The 27,318-nt window shown below is 42.3% G+C and overlaps 2 protein-coding genes across 12 annotated transcripts in view; one reads left to right on the top strand and one right to left on the bottom strand.

Annotated features, from left to right (window-relative positions):
* The window catches only part of HPS5 (HPS5 biogenesis of lysosomal organelles complex 2 subunit 2), a 43,211-nt gene extending 32,498 nt beyond the window's left edge, over positions 1 to 10,713 (bottom strand). For 2 of the 11 annotated variants that reach the window (XM_048855889.2, XM_048855898.2), the window contains exons 1-5: positions 10,511 to 10,641; positions 7,148 to 7,320; positions 6,004 to 6,114; positions 3,354 to 3,418; positions 2,618 to 2,810 (exon numbers count right to left, since the gene is read on the bottom strand). In XM_048855889.2, the coding sequence (XP_048711846.2) occupies positions 2,618 to 2,810; positions 3,354 to 3,418; positions 6,004 to 6,114; positions 7,148 to 7,255 (477 nt within the window). In that variant the 5' untranslated portion in view covers positions 7,256 to 7,320; positions 10,511 to 10,641. Of the gene's footprint in view, positions 1 to 2,617; positions 2,811 to 3,353; positions 3,419 to 6,003; positions 6,115 to 7,147; positions 8,066 to 8,098; positions 8,332 to 10,270; positions 10,419 to 10,510 lie in introns of those variants that run through there. The other 9 variants (XM_048855897.2, XM_048855896.2, XM_075129345.1 and 6 more) reach the window with 9 other exon arrangements.
* Positions 10,714 to 10,741: 28 nt separating this feature from the next.
* The window catches only part of GTF2H1 (general transcription factor IIH subunit 1), a 36,266-nt gene continuing 19,689 nt past the window's right edge, over positions 10,742 to 27,318 (top strand). The window contains exons 1-6 of the mRNA XM_048855907.2: positions 10,742 to 11,013; positions 16,574 to 16,742; positions 17,895 to 18,087; positions 23,696 to 23,858; positions 24,688 to 24,781; positions 27,169 to 27,318. Coding sequence (XP_048711864.1) covers positions 16,589 to 16,742; positions 17,895 to 18,087; positions 23,696 to 23,858; positions 24,688 to 24,781; positions 27,169 to 27,318 — 754 coding nt within the window. The 5' untranslated portion in view covers positions 10,742 to 11,013; positions 16,574 to 16,588. The remainder of the gene's footprint in view (positions 11,014 to 16,573; positions 16,743 to 17,894; positions 18,088 to 23,695; positions 23,859 to 24,687; positions 24,782 to 27,168) is intronic.

Here is a 27,318-nt window from a genome sequence, read left to right as displayed (position 1 = left end):
ATTATAAATAAGGTTATAGATTTGTCATGGCAGGAAAGAAGAGTCACAATAGCATGATCTTCCCACTTATCCGTAACTTTTTTCGTCCATGACTCACTCACCTCACACCATCAGCTCCTGTCCTGCAGGCCTGGGACCAGCTCCCCGCTGTGTGTGTTGCAACCAGGTGTATGGGACTGCAGCACCACTCAGGTTTGGCCTGCCCCTCTATCACAACGAAGAGGCAGCTGGGTCAAATCTGAGCAGTGCTGCAATCCTGCATGCCCTGTTGCAATGCCCAGAGTGGGGAGTTGGGACCAGCCCCACAGGATGCAGGCTCTACTGCTCCCTGTGCTCGAGGTGAGTGCAGGTTGGGCTTGCTCTGAAGCCCCCTCCCTTCCCAGGCTAGGATTAGGGTTGTGGTGTCAGAGCAAAGGGTGTTGCTGCAGCTGGTCGGTGCCCCCTCATTTGTCAGGGCACATTTTATCAAGAATCACAGAGCAGTCATAATAAAATTAGTAAAAATCACAGGCTTAGCAACTGCTCCATGATTTTTTATATAAAATGCCCTGACAAATCTGAAGCCCAAATTATAAAAAAGCAAAAAAGATAGAGGCCAGTTTTCTAAAAGTTCTTTGCAGATTTAATGCTAAATGTATTGTTCAGATCTGCCATGATATGAACCTCAAAACCCGAACTTCCACTTTACTACAAATTTCAGTTCCACTTTTGCTCTTTTTTGCAATTGTTTTGGTAACATGTTTAACTGTGGAGCTGTGACATGATTTGGGACTTTCCTTATGTAAAACTTATGAATTCTGGTTCATATTATGAAATTGCTATACCATGGAAAGTCTCAGTGTATACTGAATCAGCCATTTGATAATAGGGACTGTATTATACATGGCACAGACCTTAACTAGACAGCTATGATAGGAACATCAAGAGTCATTAACATTTTAACAGGTGTACCTTGGCCATAACAGTTACCCATATGGGGAGGCTGTGTTGCAAGAAACTAGTGTTTTCAGTCTGGACATCAGACAGGCAGTAACCAAGCAACAGCACACCTGACGGTGGATCTTGATCACCTGAAGGAAGCTTTGAGGCTGACTAGGAGAGTAACATGGCAGAGGAACTGGAAAGTTATAAATGGACACAGTGTACTCCGAGTAGCTCTCTCAGTGCACAGAACAAGGTGGCTAGATGGATCAGGAGGAAGGAAGGAGAGGAAGGTCCTGGGACCCTGAATACACTAACCAAAATCCAAACACCTCTCAGCATGGGCACTCGGGGAGGGAATTGCATAAAGGTATTTAATTTTGCCTATATCTGTTTATCTATTGTGATTTCTGAATAAAGCATGACTAGTTTAGAAAGTCCTTGTGCGTTACCTCCTTTAACTTCACATGTCCCAAATGGATTAAACTATGAACCACAACATACATGAGAATGGAGCTCTGGGGAAGGTGTGCTTAAGCTATTGGGGAGACTGGAGGGTTTGGGGGGTTAGCACTGATCCTGGAAACCAAGACTGCTCAATCACAAGGTCCCATTCCCCATAAGTGTCATCAGAGAGTTTATGCCTGGGAAGTGTGCCCGAGAAACCAGAAGCCTATCCAGAGGAGCTTAGCAGCACATGGATCCAGCATGTGGGTACAAACACAGCTGTCTGCCAAGCATCCAGTGGGAGAAGCTTAGCCAGGACTGTGACAAACTGTTTTTTGCCTTGTCTACAGGCACTATGCATGTAACTACATGCTGCAGTGAAAGAAGGCTGCGTGCACACTTGTCACTGAAGTGTGTAGCAAGACATGACAGTCAGAAGTTCTGGCGGGGCGACAGCAAGGAAAGTCTCGGGCGGGGGGGGAGGGGAGGAGTTTCCCTGCTGCCTCCCCCATACCAGAGCCTTTCTCCATTGCAGAGTCTTTCCCCGTGGCAGGGAATGGACTCTGACACTACACTGTTAAAAACAGCAGTGTAGACATAGGAGGCAATGCTTGAACATGTAGAGAGCTACGTAAAATATATACTCATGTGTTTAGCAATGGAGGGCACTCTACTCACCTAAGACATGTCTACACTGCTATTTATACCTGTGCTAGCTGGGCGTGCTGTGCCTGTATTCTATATGCCGCTGTAAGTGTAGACAATTACTTAATATCATCCTGTACAGTGATGGACTCATTCTACAATTAAGCAGAAGTACCATAATAAGTGGTGCATCCATCTTTTGATTACTTAAGACTATTTGACGTAACCGCCAAGACAGAAATTATGGATTTAAGCTCAGACTTCTAAAAAGGAGTTGCATCACTGTGCAAAAAATCCACCCTGAACTCAATGTCTGTTAAAAGTGGTAAATCGTACCTCCAAATTGAATGCTAATGTATTTTAGAATATTTACATTATATTGCCACTTGCTGGATTAGCTACATATACAGTCAAGAATTGAAGCAAACATTTATACCAGTATCTAGTTCATCACTCCTGTCTAGTCACTAAAACGAGCAGAACTTAATTTGCTAGTGAATTCTTTCCCCCACCCTGATTTTACAAACAAACATGGACACATTGAATCTGTGTGTCTGTCTGTTGGAATCTCCTCTCATTGTAAAGAAAATGGGTAACATTTTACCTTCCCTTGTTTGGATGTATTAATCTTGATAGCAGACACTTTTCCCACATGATCTCCTACAAAAACTCGAAGTGCGGCTGTATCCCAACAAAGAGATGTGACTTTTTTGCCTTTGTGCTCAGTGGAAACATAAATCCGCTCTGGCTTTCCACGACGCTCCTGATTGAGTTCCCAGACAACTACAAGGCCTTGACTGTAACAGTTAGGAGATTAACATTTTTAAGAGAACTGATCTTTTGAAAGTGACTATCATTTATACTAGTAGTAAAGAAGTGCTGCTTGCAGAAAGAGGCAAGCAAAGAATACATTTTGATATAATAATGCTGTGTTTGAATGCTGTACATATGAAAATTACGAGGTTGACCATTCTGAAAAATAAAGTGCTACATTTATCCAAAGATACAAGCTTCCACACACCAACCTACCAACGTACATCAGCCCTGACCTGGAGGGTTGCTCACTCAAACCTGGGCCTCTGTTCTGAAACTGCCAATAAAGGTGTCTGTTGTGAACTAAATAAATGTAACTAACTGGAATTTCAACGTATAAATGTTTTAGCTACCCATTTCACTTTATCAGGTCAGCAAACACACTTTCACCGTGCCACTGAAATGTCTCAGGCCTTAGCTAACAGGGAAATTGACCAACATGGCTACTGTGGAATACACTCCAGCAGAGAAGATGCTTTATAGCCTTGGGGCAGGAAGGGAAAAATTAATTAAATCGAATTTCTCACCTGGTGGCAACAGCAACATAATCTTCATCATGTAAACAACAGGCAACCCGGGAAATGGCACCTTCCTGATGCAAGAAAGACCAGTCAAGTGATGAAGTGAATATAGTTCCAAGTGCAGTAGTAAAGTTAGTTCTCATTACTACATTTAGTTATAGACAGTTCTTATCCTCTACCTGAGAACTACAAGAGATGAAAGTCAGTCTTCATAGCTGCTTTGAGTGCTCTCGGATCCTTTGCCTTCTCTTCACTTTTTTTTTTTTTTTTAAGTGGAACTTACTGGTTGTGAAAAACGTCCAACTGACAGTCCTGGAGACTGAAGCCTTATGTTTATCCATTGAAGAAGAACATAGGTAGTAGCAATGAAAATTATTTCATCTGACATAGTCTACGCAACGTCTTAAAATCTGGACTAAAGGAACCAGCTCCATGAGTGACAAGGGTTCAGTTTCCAAACCCATTCAATTCTGCCAGTGACGAGGGTTGTTTTCAGAATACAAACAGCAATGCACAAGGAACCAAAATGAGTTTGTGGTTTCAATTCACCAACTATTGTTAGACTGTAAAGATCTCTGATCACGACTGATCTGTATTGGATTCTAAACTGATGAACTCAACGCAAAAGGCTTCATAACGAATTACCAATCGTCAGTGTAACTGAGTCCAACTGACAGCCTATTTTGGCCCAGTGAAAAAGACAGTCTCCTGCACATGGAAGTTAAGTATACCATTTGTATTAGATAGCATCCTCTTCACTCTGTGCTTCAAGTAACAAAGGGGAGCTTTCATGTGGCCCTTGAGCCAACTGGAAATCTGTGGTTATATTTTTAAATAATTGTACACAACTCAAGTTTAAAGGTAAAGTTTTGAAAAGTAACCAAATAAGGGGGAAATCCTGGCATACACAAGTACACAAGGATACCAATAAAGGCATAATCATATCTAAAAAAATGCTGCCAATCATGTCTGTCTCAAGGCAAGCACGGTGTTAGCACTTGGACAAGTGAAAGGAGATACATTTACAAGAAGACCAACACAACAGAAATTTTTGTAATAGAGGTGCCTCCAAATCATTTGGTTGACAAGGACCTTTACTGATCCCATCACCAGCATCAAAGCAGTTTTAATTCTGTACTTTTTTAGAAATCAAGACTTGTAAATAAACAAAACCTTTATTCATCCATCATCCCCCCCACAACAGTGAAAAATGAAACAGACCATTTGATATACTAATAATGCAGAGATTGCAAAACACAGTCTCAGCTTTTTGAAAGCTGATCCCCCTTCCTCCGCACAGGAAAATTAAATCCATCATTCTCTGCCTCCAATCCTGCCACGTGTTGTTAAAAGCCAACAATCCTTTAAAAATCCTAATTTATATATCTTCAACACCTCCTCCAGCCCAAGTTAGTCCTTTACATATGCCACCAACTTTGGGGAACACAAGAAAGGAAGTATATTCTGAAGATCTATTCCAGTCTTACGTGCGTTGAGCACGGTAATAGCGTTGAGCACGGTTTTAGTCACGGGTATTTTTACTAAAAGTCATGGATAGGTCAGGGGCAGTAAACAAAAATTCACTGCCCGTGACCTGTTCATGACTTGTACTATACCCCTGTCTAAATATTGAGAGTGCCATGGGTGCTACAGGGGGGAGCGGTCAAGGGAGCGTCGCAATTGCACATGCTGGGGGAGTGGTCCGGGGGGTGCCGCGAGTGCTGGCGGGCCCGGGACCCCCACTGGTGCTGGCAGGCTCCCTACCCAGCTTCTGGGATGCAGCGACATGTCCCTCCCTAAGTTCCTAGCTCTGCGCGCTGCCAGCTCTGCAGCTCCCATTGGCCAGGAACAGCAGCCAATGGGAGCTGCAGGGGCAGTGCCTGCGGGCGGAGGCAGCAAGTAGAGTGAGGAGCTGAGAGGGAGGGACATGTTACCATTTCTGGGGAGCCCCCCACAAGATAAGCGCTGCCCCTCCCGCACCTCTAGCCCCAGCCCTAAGCTCGCCATCCAAAATCCTTCTGCTGCGGGGGCAGTGGCCTGAGACTGCCCCAGCAGGGGCTGGTGCAACTGGTCCAGGGGCTGCCTGAGCTGATCAGGCAGCCCCGGAGCCAGCCACACCAGCCACTGCAGAAGTCACAGAATCTGTGACTTCCGTGACAAACTCGCAGCCTTAGTAATAGCTAACAGTGTTAATATATAGAGAATCATCATTGGCGTTTGAGTTAACACCCATTGAAATGACTGAGGCAATTCACAGCTAGAGTTATTGTTTCAGGTTCACTGCAAATTTAGGTAGATATCTCCAAACTGGTTATGCTGACTTCACATAAGATTTGAAGATTTTCTTTTGAACATAAGAGAGAGAGAGAGAGAGAGAGAGACGTGTTTAAAAAAGGAAAGCTATGAGTCTGGAGAACAACTGAGCAGACTATGCACCCTTTCAGGCTACTCTTCCTTCAAACCCCCACACTTTGCAAAGCGCTATTTTTGCAAACAATCATCTCTCTCTTCAAACACAAGTAGTGAAAAAATTCAGCTTATTTGGATAATTCAACAGGCTGTACATTCCTGGGACTTTAATATGAATATACCATTTCCCCACTTCTGTAATTGAAATATTGCCCTTCCTGAGGTTTTTGCACAATTCTAACCTTACCTTATGAGTGAGGAACAGCCTCTGTTTCCAACCATCTTTTTGAATCAGGTTTAATCCCCCTCCTGAACTGCCCAGAGCCAGCCATTTCCGAGACACAGCTATACATGTGCACTGAAAAAATTATGACACAGGACACTGTAGCTACTTAAACATAAATTCCCTGATAATGGCATCTCATTTGTCCTTTATTTGTTAAAAACAAAAGCTTTGACAATGAACCTATTCTATGCCTGCCGCTCATCTCCCCCTCCCTTCCCCCCTCAAGGTATGCAACAGCAAGGCCAGGTTGTCAGAGAAGTGAAACCAATGCATTCAAAGAGCGGAGTCAACAGCAAAAGCAAACAAGCTCTTGAAGACTGTTTTCCTGCAAATATATTTAGTGATAAAGGACACAGAAAAAGACAAATTCAGGTTTTTTCATAAGCTGTTTGAGCACTTTAAACCTTGTTAGACGATATTTTTTAAACAAGGGCAAAACTTATTTTCTTTTGATGGATCTGCCATCATACCCAATAAGCACAGATCAAAGCGTAGAACAGTTTGCTATGAAGTTGTACATCGGAATAAGGTATCATCCACTTAAAGTTTAACCAAACATCCGATTTCATGGGCTGACCAAAAAATAAACCTTAAATCATAATACAAATGTTTTAATTCAAATTAAGTGACTATGCACTTAGAGGCTTTGGGGGTAAATATTGCATTTTTCCTGGAACTGACTAATCTATTCTCAAAGTACCTTATATTCGTAATTTGCTTCAAAAACAGAATTAAACAGCAAATTACTCTGACTTTAAGAATGGGCAAGCAACATTTTTAAAGATACATGCAAGATTTTTCTATTTATTTCATTACAGACAAGAGAAGATCCATCTTTGTTTGCTCTACACTGCTCTTAACTGTTCTTCCAAGAAGCCACTGTTCTCGACCATGCAGCTGACAGTAATAAAACTGGACCCAAGCTTTAAGTAGCAAACACCAAGTCATAATCTGCAAATTGCATAATAGCTTCTAGAGCTATACAAATCAAAGCAATTTTATGCAGTCATTCACCAAGCAGTAGCATGACAAAAATATTGACTTCTGTGTCTGAAAAACAAGAAGCAACAAAGCAAAAAATGCAACAAGCAAGAACCAAACTTACCTTCAGACGGCTAGAATCCAACCTGAGTGCAGAAAGCAATGGATCCAAACACTCAAGTTCTGCCAATACATGGCTGTAAGATTCTGGTATCATTGGCACAGATGTCATTGAGTTAAGAAAGCCTGGCAATACTCAATCATTGGTGCATTATTTACTTCAGCTTCTAGCTGTACCTGCAGAAGTTAAATTTAAGAATATAATCCCTTTCTTGAGCTGTTACAATTTGCTTTCTAGCCCCACCTTTGTTCTTTAAGAACTAGTCTAAAGTTAAAAGTTTGCTCACATAACTATGTCACTTAGGAAAATGGGATGGAGGGGGAGAGGGGAAACACCCCTAACCTAATATAGCCTGATAGCAAACACGAGTATAGCAGTTTATTATATACAGTATATACAGTTTATTTTGTTCAGAGAACTGGTATAAGCCATACTGACAAAAGAAATCTTTTGCTGGTATAAACTTTGCCTACACAAGGAGGATTAGCTGGTATAGCTATACAGGGAAACCCTTTTTAATGGGGACAAAGACTTAAGACTGCTCATAAAGATAAAAAAGGCGGGGGGGGGGGGGGGATCTAACAGGCTGCAGGCTTGATCCTGCAACTGGACCCATACAAGCATAAGGATCCTCCTACATGGATCCGACTACAAGGGCAGGGCCCTAGTTTGTTTTGTCTATGAACTTACACTGGAAATGTTAGTCTGTTGGATGAGCTACAATTTGATTATTCCTAAAGGTAAATATCTGATGGGTTTACAGTCTCCTGTGCAATCTAAGCCCAGCCCATAGACTCAAACTGCATTGATTGAGCTAAAAATCAATTTTGAAGATCAATCTGGTTAAACCAGTGTAAATCACTGCATTGCCACACTTAAAATTGATATTACATGTAAAATATGTTGTTAAAATATGAATGTTACAATATCAAGCACTCAAAAGTTAAACAATACCAAAACCAAGGTAGTCCATTCAACCTTAATTCAGCCTCCTTGTACGTCGTTAGGGTGTATCATAGTGCATGTGCACAACAGTTTCCACAGGACCCATCATTCATGCACTGAATGGGATAGCTATTCAATATTTTTATCTTCACCATCAGGGTGGGGCCCCATGCATTATTTCCTGCACATCATCCAAACCTTGCACTGAATACAAAATTGGCAGTTTCCTCACAAGCTTTATCAAAACAAAAACAACATACCATATTTTTTTTATACTGACCACTCTACATATCATTAGGGTCGGGGGGAAGGGAGGCGCGCATTTTTAGCTCCACAGCACAGACTTCTACCACTTAACTGGCAGTAGCAGCAGACTTATTTACTGAGGACCAGTCACTAGAAGGATAAGACACATACTTTGACAGCGAGTTTCAAAGATATTTGCTGACAACAAAGTAACACTGGGACTTCTGGAATTCTTAAGTCCGTTCCAGGATATGGACGGGAGCATCTCTAGTGGTTACAGACTAAGATATTTGATGCTGTTCACATGTTTTAGGGGAGATTTGGCCTAATAAACAAAATACTCTAATCCCACTCTAGTACATACAGTAGCAGATTGAATCCACACTTCCCCAAATACGGTTCAGGGAGTGTACCCTTGTACAAATCACACCACCCAAGCCTAGAAAAGGATCTTTTTCTCCCCTCTGCCACAGGCTTTTGACAACTGTTGGAAGGGGCTTTGCCATTCCTCCCCTCCTTCAGGCTCTTCTGAGGAATGGGTGGGGAGCTCCCCAACTTTTTTTGTAGATCCTCTTCCCTCTTCCCTCCAGTACTCATGTCTACCACCCACAGTTTCCTCAAGCTGTTGCCTGAAAGTGACATGTTCCTTCATTGCTGCCACAGGAAGCTAAATACCAGAGTCAGCCCCTGGCTTTCCCAAGGAGTAGCAGTGCCACTAGCGCTGTCTGCCTGCAGACTCAGGTCCATCAGGGTCATCTTCTTCCCCGCGCGTACGTTTCACCCACGTGTACGTTCACTTTTAAGCTCAGATTGCAAACACTTTGGTCAACAGGGCCAGGACCTGGTTGGGGAGACTCTCCCGGCTGCCACTCATACTAGCGATGACAACACGGAGCCGCCAGGACGCGAAACCGAGAAGTTATTTCAACGTGCAGGCTCCCAGTTTGCAGAGGGAAAGGAGTACTTGTGGCACCTTAGAGACTAACCAATTTATTTGAGCATAAGCTTTCGTGAGCTACAGCTCACTTCATCGGATACATACCGTGGAAACTGCAGCAGACTTTATATACACACAGAGACCATGAAACAATACCTCCTCCCACCCCACTGTCCTGCTGGTAATAGCTTATCTAAAGTGATCATCAAGTTGGGCCATTTCCAGCACAAATCCAGGTTTTCTCACTCCCTCACCCCCCTCCAAAAACCACACACACAAACTCACTCTCCTGCTAATAAGTGAGTTTGCGTGTGTGGTTTTTGGAGGGGGGTGAGAGAACCTGGATTTGTGCAGGAAATGGCCCACCTTGATTATCACACACATTGTGAAGAGAGTGGTCACTTTGGATGGGCTATTACCAGCAGGAGAATGAGTTTGTGTGGGGGGGAGGGGGGCGGAGGGTGAGAAAACCTGGATTTGTGCTGGAAATGGCCCAACCTGATGAACACTTTAGATAAGCTATTACCAGCAGGAGAGTGGGGTGGGAGGAGGTATTGTTTCATGGTCTCTGTGTGTATATAATGTCTTCTGCAGTTTCCACGGTATGCATCTGATGAAGTGAGCTTTAGCTCACGAAAGCTCATGCTCAAATAAATTGGTTAGTCTCTAAGGTGCCACAAGTCCTCCTTTTCTTTTTGCGAAGACAGACTAACACGGCTGTTACTCTGAAACCTGTCAGTTTGCAGAGGGTGGCTCTCGCCCTCTGGGGGTTGCTGGCGGTGCAGTGCTCGCTGTGGCAGCCAGGGGAGGGAGCCGGGGAGCACGACAGCCCCTGCGAGAGCCAGCACTGCCTAGGCAGAGCAGCTGGGCGCCAGTCACACCGCGGCACCGGGCCAGCGGGAGGCAGGAAACGGATGGGACCCACCCACTGCACGATGCTTGGGCCCCAGCGCTGCTGCTGCCCAGACCCTGGCCCAGCTCCCCGCGCGGACACTCACCCACCGAACTCCAACCTGGCCAGCCCCGTCAGCTGCTTTCTCCGGCCCCGCCCCCACGGCACGCGATCCTTCCCCAGCCTACCTGAAACACGTCAGCTCGCGCGCGCGCGCCCGCAAAAAAGTGCGTCACGCGCACACAACTTCTCCCCCGCCCGTCACGTGACGGTTACGCTCTTTTCACCCCTCCCCCCTCGGGCGGTTGCCTAGGGAAGTCCCCGCCCCCCCTCAGCGCCGCGGTACCCCGGAGCGGAACAGACAGGACCGAACAGGCGGAACGAAAGGGACGGAGCCGGACTCCTCGCTCTTCGGGGCCGGGTGACCGGGATGGGAGGGATCGGACGGTGGCAGCCGCGTTGTTGGTACCTGGTCACCACCCCCTCCCGCGCACTGTCATGGCGACGGGAGGGGGAAGGGAGAAACCATCACGTGATGCAGGATTGTGATGGTGGCGGGGAGAACCTGTCATGTGACCGGGAGGTGTCATGGCGACACCAGTCTCCCCCGTCACGTGACCCGGTCTCCCTCTGTGCGTCGCGGGACTTTAGCTAGTTCCGGTCACGTGCCCTTGCTGACCAGTTTGGCCGCCCCATGGAAGAGGAGGCGGCGAGACCCCCCGAGTAGCGGCACCGGCAGCGGCTGGAGTCAGTGCCCAGCGCCACCCGCCCTCTCATCCCGCCGCGCCCGCACCCGGCGGCAGCAACAGCCAGCGGCGGCGGCCTGGGGCCTGAGCAGCCGCCCGCACGGTAGGAGTCTGGACGGTGTCCAGGGGCTCGGCGGAGTCTCCCGGGCGGGCTGGGACAGCGGGGCTGCTCCCCAGGCGGGGGCTCGTGTCTGTGCGGGAGGGGATGGGCCGGGCCGGGGTCCCTGTGCTGGCTCCTGGCGGGGAGCGAGGCACTTGCGAGCCGGCGTTGACAGCCCGAGAGCACAACGCGTTCCGGCCGCCTCCGGCCCCCGCTGCTCCGGGCTCCCCAGCTATCGCCGGGCGAGGGCGGCTCGGCTTGTCCTGCCCTGGGGGCTACCGCTGAGCGGGATGCGGCCGGGGGAAGAGGCGGATTTATTGACACACGAGGTGTGCTCGGACGTGGGGGAGGGCGTGCAGCCGGGTTGAGGGAATGACAGGGCAAGCTGGGCGGGAGAGGACCCAGGGGCGCGTGGTGGCAGGAACATGTTCCTCTCTCTGAGGTGGGACTGATCCAGCAGTGTGTAACGTGTGGGAATGTTGCCCTGCTGACCCTGTGCCCTTCCAAATGAGGTAAAACCAAGGTCCTGCTCGTGTGTTTGTTAAAGATAAAAAAATGCCATTGTGTAATGATCAGGACTTGATGCCTGATGGTCTGGTTGCAACCCAGCTCAGATAATCATGCTGTGCTTCCCTAAAGTATATACCTTGATCACGCAAGCTGCTTTATGCAGGTGGACTTCTGCGCCTCTGCAGAACCCCATGTGGGTGTGAACGTCTGCTTGTGTGGAGCAGCTCGTAGGATCAAGGTTTAGGTTATAGTTCTGTAAATAGTTGTGAGGCTTACCTCCTCCCTCCCTACATTTTCTTTTCCTTAAAAGAATCAGCCTCCCATTTGAGACCCTGTTGCCACGTGTTTTGACTGAGGTGGGTCTGCTCACGTCTCCGTGTGCTGCTGCTAGCCCAGTTGACCCTGGTCACCACTCCGTGCTCTGTGCTGTTTCTGCTGATAAAAGCACCCCTGTGCAGAAGCACAGATGGCATCAACAGATTGGGTGATCTTTTTCTGTTTGGTGTATACATGAGACACTGAAACTTGGGAAAGGGAGGGATAAAACTGGAACAAAAGGTTAAGGAAGGAGAGAGATGGAAATGTCACCAGTAATTGTCTATTGTTCAGCATTACTGTCTTGCCATAAAATCCAAGATAGCGAGAAGTACCAAAGAGGGCAGGAAACTACGGTATTCCTTTTACTTGTGACCTTGAAACTGTAGTTGAAATGAAACTTCAAGATTCAGAGGTTTGATATTGGGAAATTTAGCTGGAGATTACAGCCATTAGGCCTATATACAAAGTAATTTAAAGGCAAAGAAATGATAGCACCACTCTCCCTTTTCCAAAATCTAAAAGAAAATTCCACCGATTTAAAAAGTGGTGGCATCTGACACGCATTCACATCTTAGTTTTCTCTCTCACTTAAGCAAATAATGTGTTGTTTCTTCTAGTCTAACTGCAACTAAAATTTTTACTACATTAGACCACAGAAGCTTCTAACCATGCCAGGGGTTCAGACTTATTGTGTAGACAGGCCAAAACATAAGTTCCAGGGTTCTTCAGCTTGTTGCCTTGCTTGCCTAATAAGAACAACTTGTTGTGCTCTACCCTTCCTTACAGTAAAATGACAGATGAGCTCCCTTTCTTGTCCACCTGTCATAGAAGCCTAGGACCATTTCAAAACCCATTTTTGTCTCAGCCAAATCAGGACTATTAGCAGGGGTACTGGAGGCCTCTCTTCAAATCTCACTTGCCAAAGCAATCCATGTGGGAGGGGAATAGGCAAGATCCCCTGGTGCCACTATGTTACTTGGCTACTCTAGAAGGAGCAGAGAAAAGGAATGGTAGGGGAGAGCTAATTAAAGAGAAACAAAGAAGCCAGGCAGGTGGCTTAAAAGTAGCTGCTAGCTTGTCTCTGCCTGACTTAATCCACCAACTAGGGAAATGAAAGTGGGTATGTTGAAGATCCTTTTCCCCACTACTGCGGTCCAATTTTTGCTGGACTCTTCCCATGCTGCATTTACCCCCCCCCTTTCCCAATTTCATGGGGAATATTCAGAAATGGGCTGGGAAATAAACAACCCTTGCAGCTCAGTCTTCCTTTGTTTTCATTTTTTTAACACACCACTTATGCTGCAGGATGAGTGGTGTCAGTAGTCATGTACAGCTGAAAGTGTCAGTCCTGGGAGAAGTTTTGTGCCTCCTCCATGGAGTCCTACCCACAAGTTGGAACCACTGATTTATCTACATGCTTTGTGAAAATATTACCTATTTTATTATTTCAAAGGCCCTGTTGCAGAACACAAATGTTCAACAACATAACCTCATGTTTCATAGATAAGTTACTATCAGAGATACATGTCTATGCAAAGCAGCGAAAACCTGTGTCTAACAAGTTGTCTTTTCATATTGCTTAGTACTTGGCATGTAAAGTCCACTTACCGGTCTTGAGTGGGGGTCTCTTAACTATCAATTTCTGCAGAATTAAAGCTTTTAAATAAAACTGGGTTTCTATCCTTCAGGGTTGCAAAGGTAATCTTTCAAATTTGAAGCAAGTGTAAACTGACAAAGAGCCATCTTTCTGAGTTTCAACTAGACAACTCCAATGCCTTTACTGCTAATTTATAGTTTTGCTAAAAAAACCAGTAGATTAAAATTAACAAAACTTGTCAGCTTGACAACTGTAGTTCAGACCCCTGGGAGCAGCAGTGATATTGTCATGAGTCATGTCACTTTCACAGTGCTGCTGCAGACATTCAAGAGAAAGTGCCCCAAAAAAGGGAGTTGGGGGGGGGGGTAGAGTATTGGGAAACTTTTCCTCCCTCACAGCAGCTAGAAAGTTTTAAATGGTGGAGAAGACACTTATTATCTAGAGATGATACAAAAGAGAGTTTTCCCACCAGCAATTAGAGGAGAAGCATTTGGATTTCTATTTTAGTAATACCTCAGAACCGAACTGGTGGAGCCATTTCGTCTTGTTAGGTTGTAGGTGTATAGTATTTTTTTAAACCCTGATTAGGGAAATATTTTGATTCTTAATGCACTGTTTAAAGAGGACTCCAGGGTTTTTTTCCCCCTATCTTGGATAATGTTTGCTGCTTGCAAGTAGTTTGCAGACAGAGTTATGTCAGAGCTGTCATCTTTAAAGTGCAGTTATTACAGAGGCATGAAAGCAAAAGAAGTAGCAATGACCAAAAAAGAACAGAAGAGCACTGATTTAGTGCATTCAGTTTCCCAGACAATGGAACAAGCTACTTGTGGGATATTATGCATTCAGAAGCTGCACACTGCAAAGTACAGTGCCAGAAATATTGTCTTTGTTAGATAAATTAGGAACAGCTGATATTTTTTTCTCATTTGGAAAATCAGTTGTTTATAGAGGAAACATTACCTAGCTGAGAAAGTATAACTGCACAATAGGCTAAGCCTAAGCATGAAAATGCCTTTAATTCATCTCAATTCAGTGTGATTTGAAGTCCATCGCCTTTAGTGCAGTTGTGCCCTCTTTCAACTGTAGTAAACGTGGGGTATATAATTTAAAAATAACAAGTGAGAAAATTGTTAAAATCTACACTATTGAGAAAACATTGAAGTTCTCATTCTATGGCCAAATCTCTTACTTCCAGCAAGGGTAAGAATCCTGTGGGAGGCTGCAGAGCCAGAGCTGGGAAGGTTTTAAATCTTAAAGGAGATGGGTGTCCTAAATAATACCAGGAAAGAATAGTGGTATTGGGGGGAAGGGGAAATGGCACAGAATATCCTGGGTGCTCTCTTGAAATACTGGCTTCATACATGTCTCATTTTGCCTCTGAAGCAAAGTATTACCAGAACTTCTCTAGCTATAGCACCCTAAATACTAAGTATTCTAGTGATAACCACAGTTTTGTCACAAACAGGCAGAAATCATATAAGCGCCCAATACTGCAGCATTGAAGTCAATAGCAAAACTGTTGATCTGGTTCTGGACCAAAGCCTACGTGCAGATACATCTTCTACTCAACATCTTCTCTCATAAATATTGTACTTAATATACTTGTCTGATTGCTCAGCTTATAAGATTTTCACTGAGCAGAGCGCTGGTCATTACTAATTATCTATATAGATGTTCAAATTTAAAACAATTGGATTTTTATTTTCAACATTGTACAGTATTTAAAATCCAGTTTAAAAACATATCCATACGTAAGTATAAATGGATATGTATATTGGTTTCTGATGCCTATTAATACGTGGTAAAATATGGTACAGATGTTCTTTTAAAGTATTGATGTAGATCTTGGCAATTAAAATAAGCAAATGTACATGTACATATTCAAAGTATTGAAAGGATTTCTAAAACTACTTAATACACTCGTAGCAAAGTGAGGAGGGGGCAGTAAGGTACATGGCAAATAAAACTGCAGGAGTAGGATGGGAATAAAATATGTAAAGGATATAGTACTGAAGGAAACTTCATGTCATTCTGATAGGAGTGAAATGTGTAGTGATGGAATACAGTAAAATTTGTATGTTACTGTTTATCTGTTCTCTTGAGAAATTTAAGATTGGGAAAACTATAAAGGAAAAAAGATATTGGCACTCCCATTATCCTTCCTCCCAATTACAAAAGATCTTATTGAAGTCACTGACAAAACTCTCATTCTTTTCTGCAAAAAGAAAAGGAGTACTTGTGGCACCTTAGAGACTAATAAATTTATTTGAGCATAAGCTTTCGTGAGCTTTTAAGCACTGCATCCGATAAAGTGAGCTGAAGCTCACGAAAGCTTATGCTCAAATAAATTTGTTAGTCTCTAAGGTGCCACAAGTACTCCTTTTCTTTTTGCGAATACAGACTAACACGGCTGCTGCTCTGAAACATTCTTTTCTGTTGTTGCAAGATTAGATCCTGAGTATTTTTGGAACAAAATAAATAGGCCAGTTAAAATTATGATTGTGTCTGAAGTCTCATTCAAGTCTTGCATGGTAATCAGTGGATCGTGCTGAAGGAAGGGGAAAGTAACTGGTTCATCTTTTTTACTTGGGAGGTACACAGTTGCAAGAACGTGTAAGTCTACGATACTTTCGTCCCTCTCCCCTTCCAAATAGTTTTAACCTATAGAGTTCCTATCACAGAAGGAAAGCATTATGAAATGCCACAGGGGATTTGGAATGTACATGCTCTCTGAGGTATAAGCCCTCTTCACAACTGGACAAACCAGTAAAGAAACATAAAAGAGAAATAGAAAATATAGGAATTAGATGAAATGTATGTGTAGCTGGAGCACAAGGAGGATTGGAAAAGAAATCTAGGTATAATATGGCTGTGGATTATTATATTTGTATGTGATTATTGTATTTAATCCGAAAATGTTTGACTGCATGTATAAAGTGAAGCTCAGAGTGTGTCTCATAAGGCTTGGACAGTGACTGTATGCTGCTGTTAGTTTACAGAATGTAAGTATTGAAGTGAAAATGCAAGTCTTAATGCTTTGAAACAAGTTGGAATACTGGGGGAAAAAATCGGTCAATGGAAATACTGTACTAATTGCTATTGAATTAAGTAACTAACAGTACCATGTGCTTTTAATAGCACCTTATAGCCATCATGGCAACATCATCTGAGGAAGTGTTACTGATAGTAAAGAAGGTGCGTCAAAAGAAACAGGATGGGGCTCTCTACCTTATGGCTGAAAGGATAGCATGGGCACCTGAAGGCAAAGACCGATTTACAGTCAGCCATATGTATGCAGATATAAAATGTAAGTGAAAGCACTTTCTATTTTATCTATTGCTCTTGTATGCAAATTATCAGTAAATATTTAAATAAAACTCAAACCTTATTTCACATGTATTTGGCCAATTTGGGCATTTCATTAGATTATTCTTTCTGGCAAGCATGAGTGGAACCAGGAGTAAATTACAGGCATAGAAGATTCTGCAATTCAAAAAATTTTCAGGTGTTTTTAATATAGACCCCAAATTTCTTAATTTTTTTTTTTCATTTTTCCAATTTGTTAATCTCTGCAATCGCTTGGAAGCAGAAATATGTATTGTAGCCTAATGGAAAATCACTAGGCCATATGTCTTGTTTTGGAGGATACAGGATTTATGGGGCCCAAGAGGGAACTATCTAACCCATTTTCGGCTAATTAGGATGTGCATCTAGCTCTGCCACAGTCTATTCTATAAAACCCAGCTCACAATAAATTGATTAAAGTTTGGTAGAGTTATGTGGTCTGATGGTTCATTATACTAGCCTCTCATCTTTGAAAATCTAGATTAAAATCTGGTATACAGTGGGGTTATATTGGAGAAAGGGGCTCAGATCTTGAGGTGTGGTAGGGCAGTTTTTGCGGGTTTTAGGGAAGCAATGCAAATAAGATAATGCCTCAATGTAGAAGCGGGTAGATATTCACTATGGGTGGTGTCGATCTCCCCTAGTTGGTCCTGTATCTCCTTTTTCTCTGTGGCTATGGGAAAGGAGGAAGGGCTCAGGTATCCTTATGCCTTAGTGATCTCCAGCTGTTCTAAGCAGCACCATGGGGCCATTGCTAGGTCCTGCAACTTGGAGGGAACAGAAACTCTGAGGGCTGCTCTGAGTTTTGCTAGAAAACTAGCAAAGGTGGAACATAAAGGTGGCCAAGGAGTACTCTGCTGCAGCTCAGGATCTGGGCCAGGATGTCTTTGGTTGCAGTGGGGAAAAGTGAGATGCAGCTTTTAAAGCTAATTTGTAGAGGCAGCTGCATGCTTCTCTTCCAGGGCTGGAAGAAATGTGCTATAATACCACCAATGTGGGATATCAGGATTTAATGGGATGATACCGACAACGGCATATAAATGAATGATCTGTGGAGAAAGTTTGTTACATAAATGTACTTGTATCACTAATTGCTGTTCTTTATATATTCTAGGCCAGAAAATCAGTCCGGAAGGAAAGGCTAAAATTCAGCTACAGCTGGTACTGCATGCAGGGGACACAACCAACTTCCACTTCTCTAATGAAAGCACAGCAGTGAAGGAGCGAGATGCAGTGAAGGACCTTCTTCAGCAGCTGTTACCCAAATTCAAGAGGAAAGCAAATAAAGAACTTGAGGAAAAGAACAGGTAAAGTGGGAAGGGAGAAGGAGAAGATCTTCAAAAAAGAATCTGTCATTTCCCCCTCTCTAATTACAACATAAATGTTTATGACTTGTGAACAGTTCTTGAGCTATATTGCTGTAGCACAAAAATGCTTTTTGTGTTCTACTTCAGTAGTAAAAATCTGTTGGCTTTAGATTCTGGTGAAATTCCTCTGGGCATGTTTTCATTTCACAGGACTTATGTAAGCAAGCCATTTATTTTGTTAAAAGCTTTGTGACTAACCTGTTACCTTATAAGGATCAATGGATTTCAGAGAGAGACTAGAAATTACTTCCTTCTAGCAGACAAGTGGAGCAAGATAAGTGATGCATTGGAATCTATTCATTTCCTCCTGGAATACAAATACTTTTTCTATCCAATCAGTTTCCTTCCTAAATTGAACATAGCGATACCATTTTTCTAAATTGACTTGTGTTCAGCGGGATGGCAAATAAGACTCGAGTGCACAGTTCATTAAATATTACAGTATTTTTAAAGAGTAGGAACAGCTGTATAATTTTGAAGTATTGGAAAACTCCAGGTTTGTGTTTTAAAAAAAAATAGAATTTTTCGTTGTATCTATTTAGAAAGGACATGATGGAGGGTTTGCAGGCTAGAATTTGCTATGTCATTAGTAATTAGGCTTTTTTTAAACTACCCCTTTCTAAATAACCTTCTCAAACTGATTTCTGTCTACTTCTGTAGTATTTCTAGATTAGAATTTCTGATGGGTAATGTGAGAATTTGAGTAGAAAATTCTTCTTTAACTGTCTTAACATGTGAGGTGCAATAAATACACTGCCTACAAGAAACTAAACATAGGCTATTTGAGTTCTCCATATTTATATATTCTGCTTGCTGAGCATGTGCTTGGACTGGAGTCTTTTTTGGCCAGCACTGTCCTTTGGGGCTACACGTGCACCTTAAGTGTCCTTGTACCAAGGACACGAAGGGCAGAGTGGGTCCCTCTGCCGCTCAGTTCCTTCTCACCATCCATAACTGCAAAATGGAGCTCCTCAGTGTCCAGGTCTCAATGCAACCTTTTTCATAATCTTTATAGATAATTGTGTATATATATTTATATTAGTGCTAGGATAGTTACTTGATTTTGGAAATGTTTACCTTCCTTATTTTGATTCCCTCCCTCCCTCCCCCTGAACCTCTGATCAGGATGTTCTTGTCAGTACGGATTAAACTACATGGCTTTAAGTATTGTCCCTTTTGCCAGGTAGCAATTCCAGTTAACAATGGGCATCCCAGATGCCTTTTTGTCTTGGAAAGGCTCATATCTCTGACAGACACTCACTGTGCAAGACTGTTGTTGGGTGAAAGTTGCTGTCAGAGCTCCTCCTCATGTCAGTACATAACATCGCAGTGGTTCTTCCAGTCCCGCGCTTCCTTTTGTTGGCTGATCTGTTTTGCAGCGGTCATATTCTTCAAGCAACCTGGTGCTACGGCCTGGTCACACTTAAAGTTCAGTCTCGCTCTTGGATAGCAAAGGTCCAACCAGAAGGTCAGACAAACAATTCTTCTGCCCCTTTTGGGTTACTCTTCAGCCCACCTTCTGGATTCTGTTCTCAGCCTCTTCTGGGCTATCTTTAAATTAGGGCTGTCAAGCTATTAAACAAATTTTATTGCAATTAATCAGTTTTAATAGCACTGTTTAAATAAGTGGTATTCTATTTAATATTTTAGGATGTTTTGTACATTTTCAAAGATTGATTTCAATTACAACACAATAAAAAGTGTACAGTGCTCACTTTATATTTTTTATTACAAATATTTGCACTGCAAAGAAGATAAACAAAATAAATAGTATTTCAATTCACCTCATACAAGTACTGTAGAGGCTGGTGCAGGGAGGCTGAGCTCACCAGGCCTCTGTTCTCTATGGGGTGCCCCCCGGGAGCAAGCAGCCAGTCGGGGCAATGGAACACAGAGGGGGTAGTCCCCCGAGCAAGGAGCCGGCCAAGGACAATAGGGTGTGTGGGGAGGTTGGTCCCCAGAGCGAGGGGCCGGCTGGGGGCAGTGGGGCACAGCAGGGTCAGGATCCCTTCCTCTCCACCGGAGCTGGGATGATAGCCACTTCCTCTTCTCTTCTCTCCTCTTCCTGCCCTCCGGAGGCAGATTGGGTTATTGCACCTGACTGGGCACTGTAGGGTCCCTCCACAGCCGATGCCTCCTTCCCCTTCCAGAGGTATGCAATTAATACTGTTAAAACTATTAACATGTTAATTTTGTTTTCAGTTAATCACAAGCATTAACTGTGATTGACAGCCATACTTTAAATCCTTCCCTGTGGCTGTAATACAGCACTGATTTTTAGGCTGGTTTTCCTGGAGTCATTTTCATAGTAAGTTCCCCCCCAGTGTGTCTCATCCCAAGGACCTTCTTGCAAACTCATAGCTCAAGGCCGCCCATAGGAGCTTAACTTGCTCCCTTTGGTTCCTTATCCCTCCAGGAGTTTCTTGTTGTCTGGGGCCTCTGGCAAAGCTTTCTCTCCAACTGTTCTCTCTCAAGCCTTTTTATGAGGCCCAGATGTTCAACTTACTATCACCTGATCCCATTAGTCCAGCCACCTCGAGTTAAGTTAATTATGGCCCAAAGGACTTTAAAGATTTGGGATTTCTTACTTTTTTTTTTTTTTTTTTTTTTTTTTTTTGTTAGACCACTCAATGCACCCAGCCTCTGATTCAGGCAGGGAAGACTCTCCCCCGGACAAAATAGGGAAGACCTCACACTTATGCCAAACAGAGACCATCATCTGGTACCTTCTTTCACCAGAGAAACTCAAAGCTTCCAAGAACGAGGCAGCATTTTCATAAAAGGAGCTCTTCTGTCTTGGCTATGACTTCATCCCATTCTCCGTCTATCTAAATTATTATTTCAATCGGCTGGTTGAGAGTCGCTCTGATCGGTCTACTGGATCAACACCCTTCCTTCTTGTGCCATTCCCTACACACATGCAATTGGGAATCTCCTTCAGTTTTTCAAGGAGTCTTGGAACCTGATAACGGATATTCTCTACAGTTCCATACTATGCCCACTCCATCTTCCTGTCCCTTTCAGGGTTTGGGAGCATACCTGGACCATCATCAGGAGATTCTACTACATATAAACATATGGGAGCTCAGAGCTCTTCACAAAGTCTGGGCCATGTTCCTACCATTGACTCAAGGACTGACTGGTCAAGTTATGAAATACAACACAATGGCCACGTTTTATATAAACAGGCAGGGAGGGACCTATTCATCCCCATTATGGCAGAAGGACGTGGTTTTGCTATGGAACTGGTGCATTTAGCACCAGGTATCTTCCAGGTCTACAGAAAGCTCAAATGTTCTGCTAGAGCAGACATTTTTCATCAGACCACCAGTGGATGATCAAGGATTCTGTTTTCTGCTGCATCCTTCAGTAGACCTACTCACAACAGACAAGAGCAAGTAGTATGTCAGATTCTGCTCCAGGATCTCTGTTAAACATTCCTTATTCAGTGATTTACCAGGGATGATGTATGCTTACAAGCCAATCCCTGATTCCCATGGTGCTGAGGAATAGCAGTTAGGATGTGGACACAGTTATCATGATAGCTCCCGCCTGGCTGAGATAGCTTTGGTACCTGAAGCTGTTACCAGTTCATCCATTGAAAACCTTTCCTCTTCTATCAAACTTAATCTCTCAAGACAACATGAACAACTCGCATCCAGCCTCCCTCCATCTCACTGCTTGGCTACTGAGTGGATGTCGTCAGACAGATCATTCTGGACATCTGAGGAACATGTGTTAGTCCAGAATAGGACTAATTTATGCTGCTAAATGGAAAAGATCCAGGATTTGCTGTAAACAACGTGAATCACAGCCTATTGACAACCAGGTCCCTCCCCTTTTGGATTGCTTGCTTGCTCTAAAGAGTTTTGGACTGTTGATTAGCTCTGTTAGAGGGCACCTCATAGCCCCTTCTGCTTATTACACCTTCCTCACCCCCTTGTGGTGTAATTCCTTAAAGGCCTTATATGTTTTTCCACTAGTAAGGAAACCTCCCGGGACCTTAATGTGGTTGTGGCATACTTAATGCTCTTCCCCCTCCTCCCATTTGAACCTTTAGCCCTGTGCTTGACTTATCTATGAAAACATCCTTTTTAGTAGCAGTTACATCAGCTAATTAGAGTTGGGACAATATAGGCTCTTATGACAGGACCTCCCTATGCCGTATTTCTTAGAGATAAGGTATCACTTACATCCCATCCCAAGTTCTTGCCCAAATGATTCACTTACCAATATTCTTCCCTAAATTACATATTAATCGGGGAGGTTAGGCTGCACACCTTAAATTATTTGCAGAGCTCTATCCATTTATTTGCAAAGAACTAAATCCTTCAGGACCTCTCCGAATCAATTTACAGCATTTGCTGAGAAAATGAAAGGTCGAGCAGCATCAGCCCAGAGGCTATCCATGTGTGTTCAGTCTATATTAAGATTTGTTACAAATTAGCTAGTTTAGGTACCCAACAGCTGCCTGGCAAAGCATACCTGTTTCAGACACCTGAAAAGAAGTTATTTGTGGTTCAATCCATATTTTAGTAAACGTGTTCCCTGGTAGAAGCATTGAGGTCTGGTGCTGTGCTTCAATCTTTAAGTAAACTCCAGGCACCTACCTACTTGCATCAGGTCACTGCTTGTGAGTCATCAAGAATGGAATATTTATCAATAACCACTTAGGAAAAAAAAATTCTTTGAAATGTGTTTTCCATGTATATTCTGTGACCCATCCTTCTTCCCTGCTACTATGGAGTCCTAGAACATCTGGATTCTGTGATGGTGAAGGAAATAGTGGTAGTTGGGCATGCTCTGCCCTTTATGTCCTTGGAAGCATGGGGAGGAGCATGAAGATACTTAGGGTGCATGTGCATCCCCACTGGATAGTGCTGGCCAAAAGACTAAGACTCCGATCTCAACCCCGTGGGCACCAAGAGTGACTATACATTGACAACAGCTTTCAAACTCCAGTTACTATAAGGCAAGTAACTTTTTTCTTTTTGTGGGTGCTGTCTTGTATTAACTTCTCTCTAGGGATCACCATTTTTGCCCATTAAAACTATCCCTCATCCAGCAGCTTTGTTTCTGTTTAGGGCTTGTCTACACAAGGACACTCACAAAAGTTAAGATGAATCGACTAAAGATGTGAAATTAAAGTGCACAAATTAAAACACATTAAACCTGGGTAGACTCTTCTTAAGTGAGGATTAAGCTACAGCGAACTACGGCCATTTTACTTCTGAATGAGTGACCACACAGGGGTTTAATGCCTTTTAAACTAATGCTTGTGAACTTCACACTTTCAGGGAAGTGAAAACAAATCAACTGAGTGTCCCCATGCGGACAAACCCTTAGTCTCTCCCCTTTGACCAATATGAATAGTAGTATTGGCCTCAATATCTCACTTGTACAACTAATTAACTTTTATTTGACAATGCTGTGCGTTTCTTACCTCACTGATCTGTTCGCTTCAGGAACCCATATGGCTTATTGACATGGAAATCCTGCTGAATTAGTGTGGAATGTTTCAATTTTATTCAATACATTCTTTTACTAGAATGCTGCAAGAAGATCCTGTTTTGTTTCAGCTTTATAAAGATCTCGTTGTGAGCCAAGTAATTAGTGCTGAAGAATTCTGGGCCAACCGTTTAAGCTTGAATGCTGTGGATAATTCTGTGGCACCTAGTAAGCAGGATGTGGGCATCTCTGCAGCTTTTCTGGTACGTTTGACCTACACAGCAAAGGAAGGATTTTAAAACAAAAACATTTATTTCTTGACTAGATTTTCTCTGTAAAATGTGGATGAATTTAAATTTTACCCCAAATACAATTTGCTTTGAAATCTTTTTCTACCTAATGCAATACAAAAAAAAGGCCCTGCCTTGAGTTTTAATGTGGTGTTTTTTGTAAGTGAAATTCCCCAATTCTAAACAAGAGTAGCCATTATCTTTCCATAGTCTCAGAAGTTAAGCCAATCTCCTTGTCAGTGCAGGATTGTTCTCTGCATATACCCTAAAGTGTTCTGTCTCGTCTATTTATAAATGTAATGAGAGAGGAGGTTTCCTCTATTTCCTGTTACACTTCCATATTCTGTTATACCGCTCCATCTGAAAGATTTTCCTGATATCTAACCTAAATTTTTCTCTTTCATTTTCTTACTCCTTGTATGATACTTCCTCTGCCCTTTTTCTTTATACCGTCAGATATTTGTAGGCTCTTTTCTTAGCCAAGAAATGTGTGTATTCAGTCCTTTTTTTTTTTAAATTGATAAATCCTTCTTCCCACCTGAAAAGACAATTTTATAATGAAAGACATTGGCTGTAAGCAAATAAATTAGTTTCCTTAAGAGACAGTCAAAGCTGCTCTTCATTTTGTGCTGTGGCTTAAAAAAAAAAACTACCCACTCTACTACTGTTTTTGTTTATATAGGTTAATTCTCTCTTACAGCTATCTTAAATGTGGGTTCACACATCAGTTTTAACAAAGTTTTAACTCAACCCATAACAAGATTTTACCCAGTTTGACAATATTCTTATGTTATTCTCATAGGCTGATGTTCGGCCTCAAACAGATGGCTGCAATGGTCTGAGGTATAACTTAACTTCAGATATTATTGAATCCATATTCAGGACTTATCCTGCAGGTAGGCAGAAAAATCAATACATATGTGATACAAAGCACGCCAAGTTGATATTATGTTTTATCATTAGAAGACTAGAGGGTTAGTCCTACACTTGTTTCTGTTGGTAAAATGTACAGGGCTTCTGAACATTCCCTCCTACTCCCTTCTGCACTTCTTATGTGGTCTTACTTCCTTACTTCAGTGTGGTGTTTTTTGTAGGTTCTGGAAATATTTTAGGGCTGTTGATTAATCGCAGTTAACTCACGCGATTAAAAATATTAATCGCAGTTTTAATTGCACTGTTAAACAATAGAATACCAACTGAAATGTATTAAATATTTGTGGATGTTTTTCTACATTTTCAAATATATTGATTTAAATTACAACACAGTATGCAAAGTAGACAGTGCTCACTTTGCCATTTTTACAGTGCAAATATTTGTAATTAAACAAACAAATAGTATTTTTCAATTCACCTCATACAAATACCATAGTGCAATCTCTTTATGGTGAAAGTGCAACTTGCAAATGTAGATTTTTGTTGTTGTTACATAACTGCACTTAAACACAAAATGTAAAACTGTAGAGCCTACAAGTTCACTCTGCCCTACTTCTAGTTCAGCCAATCGCTAAAACAAACAAGTGTCTTTATATTTTACAGGAGATAATGCTGCCTGCTTCTTGTTTACAATGTCACTGGAAAGAGAGAACAGGCATTCACATGGCACTTTTGTAGCCAGCATTGCAAGTTATTTACGTGCCTGATATACTAAACATTCATATGCACCTTCATGCTTTGGCCACCATTCCAGAGGACATGCTTCCATGCTGATGATGCTCATTAAAAAAATAATGCATTAAATAAATTTGTGGCTGAACTCCTTGGGGGAGAATTATGTCTCCTACTCTGTTTTAGCTGTATTCTGCCATATATTTCATGTTATAGCAGTCTCAGATGATGACCCAGCACATGTTGTTCATTTTAAGAACACTTTCACTGCAGATTTGACAAAACGCAAAGAAGGTACCAATGTGAGATTTCTAAAGATAGTTACAGCACTCTACTCAAGGTTTAAGAATCCGAAGTGCCTTCCAAAATCTGAGACAGACGAGGTGTAGAGCATGCTTTCAGAAGTCTTAGAAGAGCAACACTTTGATGCAGAAACTACAGAACTCGAACCACCAAAAAAGAAAATCAACCTTCTGCTGGTGGCATCTGACTCAGATGATGAAAATGAACATGTGTTGGTCCGCACTGCTTTGGATGGTTATCGAACAGAACCTGTTATCAGCATGGACGCATGTCCTCTGAAATGGTGGTTGAAGTATGAAGAGACCTATGAATCTTTAGTCCATCTGGCGTATGCTGGCTACAATAGTACCATTCGAATACCTGTTCTCACTTTCAGGTGATACTGTAAACAAGAAGTGGACAACATTATCTCCTGCAAATGTAAGCAAACTTGTTTGTCTGAGCGATTGGCTGAACAAGAAGTAGAACTGAGTGGACTTGTATGCGCTAAAGTTTTACATTTTTATTTTTGAATGCAGGGGTTTTGGTTTTTTTACATAATTTTACATTTGTATGGTCAACATCCATGATAAAGAGATTGCACTACAGTACTTGTACTAAGTGAATTGAAAAATACTATTTTTTTTACAGTGCAAATATTTGTAATAAAAAATAAAGTGAGCACTGTACACTTTGTATTGTGTTGTAATTGAAATCAATATATTTGAAAATGTAGAAAATATCAAGCTATTTAAATAAATGGTATTCCATGGTTTAAGAGTTTGATTAATATGCGATTAATCACAACTAATTTTTTTAATCACTCGACGGCCCTAATTTTAAGGCTTGAGGCTGAAAAGAGACTCTGGAATTATTCAGTTTGCTTTGCCTTTAAGCCATGAGTAAATGTTCATGCTAAGTTCCACTCTCCATTTGAAGGATTTTTTTTAACGATTCTAAAATTTTCTAATGAGAGATTGTTGGTAAATTATCTGATTTACAAATGCTAGATTGGACCCTGATACTGACATTAGTTTGATCAGTCCTGGATGAAAAAGAACCAGTCCATCTTGGGAACAATATGGAAGGATTCCTCTTAAATAACTAGACTTCTGACCTTCGAAATTTTCCAGATGTGCTCAGCTGTACCATTTTCAAAGTTTATAGGCTATTGGTGTTTGTTTCCAATACCTAATAAGCATTGTTGGGCATGACAGAACTTCAGTTTGTTGCATAAATTGCCATCTCTTTTTAAAATCCAAACTCCATATCTTTTTAGTTAGTAAGTGTTTACGCCTATTCAACATAAGCTTTGGTCATTTTCCATCACACACCGACAATTAAAACAGTATCTTGAATTGCAAAATAGCTTAAACACACTTTGGTTTGTTTGCAGTAAAAGTGAAATATGCAGAAAATGTTCCACATAATATGACGGAAAAAGAATTCTGGACACGATTTTTCCAGTCTCACTACTTCCATCGGGATAGGCTGAATACAGGCTCAAAAGACCTCTTTGCTGAATGTGCCAAAATGGATGAAAAAG

The sequence above is a fragment of the Caretta caretta genome, chromosome 6 (assembly GCF_965140235.1).
Source record: "Caretta caretta isolate rCarCar2 chromosome 6, rCarCar1.hap1, whole genome shotgun sequence".
Lineage (NCBI taxonomy): Eukaryota > Metazoa > Chordata > Testudines > Cheloniidae > Caretta > Caretta caretta.
Note: the sequence above shows the minus strand (reverse complement) of the source record. Positions and strands in the feature narration are given on the sequence as shown.